The sequence below is a fragment of the Quercus lobata genome, chromosome 7 (genome assembly GCF_001633185.2).
Source record: "Quercus lobata isolate SW786 chromosome 7, ValleyOak3.0 Primary Assembly, whole genome shotgun sequence".
Classification (NCBI taxonomy): Eukaryota; Viridiplantae; Streptophyta; class Magnoliopsida; order Fagales; family Fagaceae; genus Quercus; species Quercus lobata.
Genome location: NC_044910.1, coordinates 48638467 through 48645149, shown reverse-complemented (window position 1 = coordinate 48645149; position 6683 = coordinate 48638467). Strand labels below are relative to the sequence as shown.

At 37.0% G+C, this 6683-nt stretch overlaps 1 protein-coding gene across 1 annotated transcript; it reads right to left on the bottom strand.

The window, feature by feature from the left end:
- Positions 1–2900: 2900 nt before the first annotated feature.
- Positions 2901–3755, bottom strand: LOC115952167 (sister chromatid cohesion protein pds5-like). The gene has a single exon (XM_031069241.1). It carries the CDS (start codon positions 3753–3755, stop codon positions 2901–2903), a length of 855 nt encoding a protein of 284 aa, XP_030925101.1.
- Between the last annotated feature and the right edge of the window lie 2928 nt (positions 3756–6683).

The window sequence follows — 6683 nt, the reverse complement described above, 5'->3', positions numbered from 1 at the left end:
TTTCCTTTTTCTCTGTATTCTGTAATACTCTTCATTTTTCTTCATTAATAAAGACAAGGTTGTACTTAGGATCAACATTTGTGGGGACTCAAACCAAACTTCAACGTCATGGAGAATGGAAACATTTTCAACAGCAAGCTACCATTATTTGTATCAAACATGACTAAAGAAGTCAAACACTGTTGGTCTCACCGCATTTGTGGATTTCTTGCTTAGAAAGAAGAGTCAGTCGTGCAGAATGTCATCTTTGCATTAATTTCTCCAAACAACTTTCAATCACATCTAATGTGAAGTAATTTATGTTGTTGAAGAAAAAGTCCTGCAAATGCTGCTGTGTTGAAAATATGTTCTGCAGAAGCTGCTGTACTGCACGCAATTTTACTAATAGGCAAAAATGCTACAAGTCGTTTTATAGTTTGTTATATAAGCATGTGATGTACACGTAACTATGTAATTAGTTGGTTAGTGGAGTTGGTTATTTTCTGTTAATCAAGTTAGTTACGCACTCTGTTTTCTGTGATGTATCCTCTCTTTGGACCAATAATATTCAGTTAAGCATTTTCATCATTTGGTTCTAATTCCAAATCTCAATATGGTATCAAAGCCGAGTTAGCTCAGTGTTTTTTGTGCATTGATTTCCTGACTCAATTCGTTTCACCATTGTTTGTTGTTCTTCAAGTTCTCATTGTTGAATTCACCTTTTCTTCTTCAATCTTTCGTTTTCCTGGTCTTTGTTTCCATTTCAGAATCTTCATTAAAATCTTGCTTTAAGTTTCTTGAAGTTCTGCAATTATTTCCCTTCAAAACCTAAGTCAAGCTTTTCTTGAATTTTAATGGCTTCCGCTTCTACAACTCCTGATTTTGCACCTCAAGTTCCCATACCTGCTTAGGAAAAACCTTCCAGTCCTTACTACCTCCATTCTGGAGAAAATCCTAGAACAATTCTTGTCAAAAAACCTCTCACTGAAGAGAATTACTCAACTTGGAGTAGGTCCATCTTGTATGCTCTTGATTCAAAGAACAAGACTGAGTTCATTGATGGTACTATTTGAGTTCCTGCAAATACCTCAGATACAATCTTTCCAACTTGGAAATGGTGCAATAGGATGGGTCTTTCATGGCTTCTCAATTCCATGTCCAAAAATTTGCTTTCTAGTGTTATCTACTTGAACACTGCACATGAAGTTTGGACAGATTTGAAGAGTCGTCTCTCTCAAGGAAACGGACCTAGGGTTTTTGAGCTTCGAAGAATGGTAAGCAATCTTTCTCAAGATAATCTTTTTGTGAGTAGTTATTACACCAAATTCAAGATTGTGTGGGATGAATTGGCCAATTACAAGTCTATTCCTTCCTGTTCATGTGGAGTCTGTACTTGTGGTTCTATGGTTGCTTCTGCACAATATCAAAAAGAGGAATGCACTATGAACTTTCTCATGGGCCTCAATGAAGCTTTTGCTACAGTTAGAGGTCAAATTCTGTTAATGGAACTTTTGCCCTCACTGAACAAAGTGTTCTCTCTTGTTACACAAGAAGAGAGGCGAAGAAGGGTTGGTTCTAACCCAATGCCATTGAGACTGTTGTTGCTCTTTTCTCAAAAGGTCCTAATGGTTCTAACATAGGCAATTACTCTGGTAAGCCTAATGCCAAGAAAGATAGGCCAATTTGTTCACACTGTGTTGTAACTGGGCATGTGGTGGATAAGTGCTATAAAATCCATGGTTATCCTCCTGGAGATAAGTCCAAGGGAAAGAGTTATTCAGCAAACCAAGTTGCTTTCTCTCCCACTTGTTATGCAAATGGTATGGAAGAGTTAACCACAATAGCACTCACTTCATCTCAGTGTCAACAGCTGATGACAATGCTTCAATCTCATGCTTTGGGATCACAACAGCCTAGTCTAGAGTCATCTCTTGGGACTCATCAAGCAGCTACTCTCATCACTCAACCTTCCAAACCATCTCAGCTTTCTGGTTCTTTCAACACAGCAGGTATTGTCTTTATGACTAAGGATAAAGATTTCGATAAAGTTGATTATCTGTGTTTGCATACATCAATCACTTTAGAACATTCAGTTTTTTCATCCAATCTTGTTGTTCCTTCTGATATTTTCCCACAAAATTGGATTATTGACAGTGCTACAGACCACATGGTCCATTCAATTTCCTTACAAAGATTACCTTAATTGTTCACATATCTATTAAACTTCCTAATGGTGAATCTGACTTACTTTTAGTTACTCACATTGGTCAAGTTCAGCTGTCTACTGATTTAGTCCTTGATAATGTGTTATGCGTGCCTTCATTCTCTTTCAATCTCATTTCCATTGGCAAATTGACACACCATCTAAGGTGTTGTTGCATATTTCTGTCCAATTTTTGTTTTATCCAGGACTTAGTGCAATGGAAGAATCAACACCTAGGGTAGACCTGGAGTCAGCACCAAACCAAAGAAGAGACCAAACGGTCATTTTTTCATTCATCAAAATATCAACTATCTCCTCAAAAAGTACAATAGGTTGCTTATAAAGAATTGCTAAACCCTAGTTCTAATTGGCTAGAAAACCCTAATTGTCTTATTACAAAAATAACCTTGCTTTCAAATTAAAATATTAATAGCCTAATAAACTACTAGGACCTAAAACATAAAAAATACAATTGACTTGCAAACATAAATAATACTAAATAAAAATCTTCTTGCATCTCCCACATCATTCTTCTCTGGTTGGAGAAAACTCGTCCTCGAGTTTTAAAGCATTAAAGGCTTAGGATGCTGACAAATAACACTTGCTTCAAGTCTGAAATCACCTTAGGGAGCACAGGGAAAAGAAAAATATTGAATTCCACCACATCAAACTCATTTGGAATAACAAAATCAATGTGTGGAATCAGTATAATCTCTTCTTAAACCTTATGAATCATAGGAAGCACTGTGGTTTTAACCTCTTCGACTTCACCAAGATGTAGATCTTCAAGGACTGTGGAGGGTTGATCAGAAGCACGTTCAACAACTTCAACTTTCACATCATGTGCACCCTCAAACTTGCTGGGTAGTTTTTGAGTGGGTGCCATTATCTTTTCTAGCTGGGCATTAATCCTAGTGATTATTTGCTCCTCCAATGTCCACAAGATAGGTGAAACATTCTGATTTGCCTTTCTTACAATAGCAAAAAGTGAATTAAGAAGATCCAAGGAAATGTCTTCACTTTCATTTATGATAAGACTCATAATTGTTTCCATGGCTGAAAGTACAGTAGGTGGATGGTTGGACCTAATCATCTTCAAGAAACTTTGAAACATCTCAACAACCAATGCATCACACTCAAGATCCAACATCACCAAGCATAACTTGACCTTTGCAATGGTATCAAGAATTGACGTCACCTTCTTATAAGAGCGAGTAGACACATGAGACATATTTTCACATGTTGCCACAATCAATTGAAATATTTCCTTCATTTGCGCATCCTTATATGGGACATTTGGTGTTGTTATTCTTGTAATCTCAATAATGCAAGATACAACTGAAACCTTCACATCCATTTCAGCATGTCTCAAAAGTTTATTATTAATCAAATCCTTTACTAAGGGAAAAAGTGCATCTCGCATCAATTTGGATGGTACTTGCTCCACGTATGATAACAAATTTTCAACTTCATCAAGAAGAGTAAGGCAGTCATCAATGGAGAAATTAGGGTTAAGAAGTCTATTCCCAGCCTCCTTAAGCCGCTTGTCAAGTTCACTATGAAAGGAAATCATTTTTTTTTTTTAGCTTAGACTTAGGGGCACAAAACACAGAGATTGAAAGTTGAAACTGATGTTCTGATTTTTTTTTTTTTGGTGGGGGGCCGATTCTTCTACTTTTAAAGGAAAACTGGTGTTGTATAAGCTGGGCTTAGGGCTTGTTAAAAGGATTGTGTTGTGGGTTTTGCAATAGGATGACTTTTATTTTCTTTTTTTCTTTTTTATTGGGTGCTGGCCTATTGGATTGAGCTAAATTTATAATGGACTGTGTTGGGTTCTTTATTTGGGTCGAGTAAAATTGTGTCTGAGTGGCTAATGGGTCAGGTACAATTTTGAGAGACAAATGAGCTTTTTTTTTTTTTAAAAAAAAAAAAAACAAAAAGCTTGGTTACGTAAATGGCTAAAGAAGGGAAATAGGGGAATTTAGACAAGCCAGTGGGTTACCTCATGAGATTGGATAGATGCAGGTTTGGCGTTGCAGTAGAACCAGCGGTGTGCGAGGCTGAGGCTTCCAATGGTGTTGTGGTTGTGGTGGTTGTGGTGGTTGGCCCTTCTGGCAACTTATGATGTCTATGGGTAGCGGCTTAAGAACAACAGGGTGAGATCGGTATTAACGAATTCTTGCGATACTGTTCAAGTGGAGTGGGTTATGGGTTTTTTGGATCAAGTTTGCTTTATGATGATTGGCTTTTGTGTGGGTATTATGGTTTGATGGGATGAAAAACACAGCAATGAATTTTTTTTTTTGGGTGATATTTTTTGCTTCTTTCTTGCAGTGATGCTTCAACAGATCGGTATTTGCTTTGATACCAAAATTGACACAGGACAACCAGAACAAAACTAAAACAACAATAAAATAAATAGATATGACCTAGGAGTTAGCACCTAGGCCTTACTTGGAGTCAGCACTAAGCAAGGAAACCACTAGGAGTCAGCACCTAGGGTAGACCTGGAGTCAGCACCAGACCAAAGAAGAGACCAAACGGCCATTTTTCATTCATCAAAATATCAATTATCTCCTCAAAAAGTACAATAAGTTGCTTATAAAGGATTGCTAAACCCTAGTTCTAATTGGCTAGGAAACCCTAATTGCTTTATTACAAAAATAACCTTGCTTACAAATTAAAATATTAATAGCCTAATAAACTACTAGGACCTAAAATATAAAAAATACAATTAACTTGCAAACATAAATAATACTAAATAAAAATCTTATTGCGTCTCCCACATCAACTCTCCTCGAGCTTCTTCAACTAGTTGTTTGTCTTTTCCATCTTGTAATAATGTTGGTATTACTAATAAGTCTGTTCTTTGGAATAATAGATTAGGTCATCCCTCTCTATTGAGAATGCATAGTGTTACTGCTATTGCTTTTGATGTGACCTTCTTTACTTCTGATTTTCCTATATGTACTGTTGGCCCTCTTGCAAAGCTAAAAAGGCTTCCTTTTCCTAATGAGAATCATGTTTGTTTCTCAATGTTTGATCTTATCCACTGTGATATCTGGGGTCTCTTTTTTGTATCCTCTTTGAATGGTTTCAAGTACTTTCTTACAATTGTTGATGATTGCAATAGGTGTACTTGGGTTTATTTGATAAAACTCAAATTTGATACACAAAGCATTTTACATTCTTTCTTTACCTTTGTTGAAACTCAATTTCAAACAAAGATTAAATCCCTAAGATCAGATAATGGTCTTGAATTCTCTATGTCTCAATTTTTCACTGACAAAAATATCCTCCATCAACTGAGTTGTGTTGATACTCCTCAACAAAACTCTGTGGTTGAGAGAAAGCATCAACACATACTCAGTATTGCTAGAGCACTTCGTTTTCAAGCCAATCTTCCTTTAAAATTCAGGGGTAATTGTGTTCTCACTGCAGTTTACTTGATTAATAGATTGCCTAGTTCCCTTCTACATAACAAGTCTCCTTATGAAGTCTTACTTGGTTCCATCCCTTCCTACTCTCGCCTCAGGGTTCTAGGCTATCTATGTTATGCTTCCAAATTGTCTAGACATAGGTCTAAGTTTGATTCTAGAGCTAAACCCTGCATATTTCTTGGTCATCCATGTGGTGTTAAAGGTTACAAACTTTTTGACTTAGAGTCCAACACTATTTTTCTTTCTAGAGATGTGGTTTTTCATGAACCTATTTTTTCTTTTCATTAAACGAATCATCATCTGACTTCCCATAGTCCTTTTTCATCTTCATTTTCTGGTTCTCTCTTTCCATCCGCTCCTCCTTTTGTTTTTAATACTGATTTAGATTCACCTACTTCCTCTATTCTTTCTAGTTCAACTACTGATGCTGTTCTAGACACAAACCCCACTACGGATGCTTTTCTAGACACAAACCCCCCTTCTATGACCACATCCTCTCCATCCAATACTGATCTCCAAGTTACACATTCCAAATCTAGTGACATTGTCCCATCTACTCCTGCTTCTCACTCTCAGGTTCAACCCACTAGGCAATCCACTAGGCACCATAAAGCTCCTGCCTATCTAAAAGACTTTCATTGTAAGCTTGCTATTACTGCTACCCTTTGCCTATTCAGCATTTTCCCATTGAATCAACTTTATCTTATGATCAGTTATCCTCTCCTCACATAGTTCTTACTATTGCTTTGTCTTTGCTACTGAACCTTTTTCATATTCTAAGGCTTATAAAGATCCAAGATGGCGTGATGCTATGGATGCTGAAATCCAAGCCCTTGAAGCCAATCACACTTGGGTGCTCACTGATTTACCTGTTGGCAACGTTCCAATTAGGTGTAAATGGGTGTACAAAATAAAGCATAGGATTGATGGCAGTATTGAAAGGTTTAAGGCTAGGTTAGTGGCTAAGGGTTATACACAGCAGGAAGGACTTGACTATTATGAAACATTCAGTCCTGTGGTTAAGTTTGTTATTGTCACAACCTTGTTTGTTGTCGCTGCTG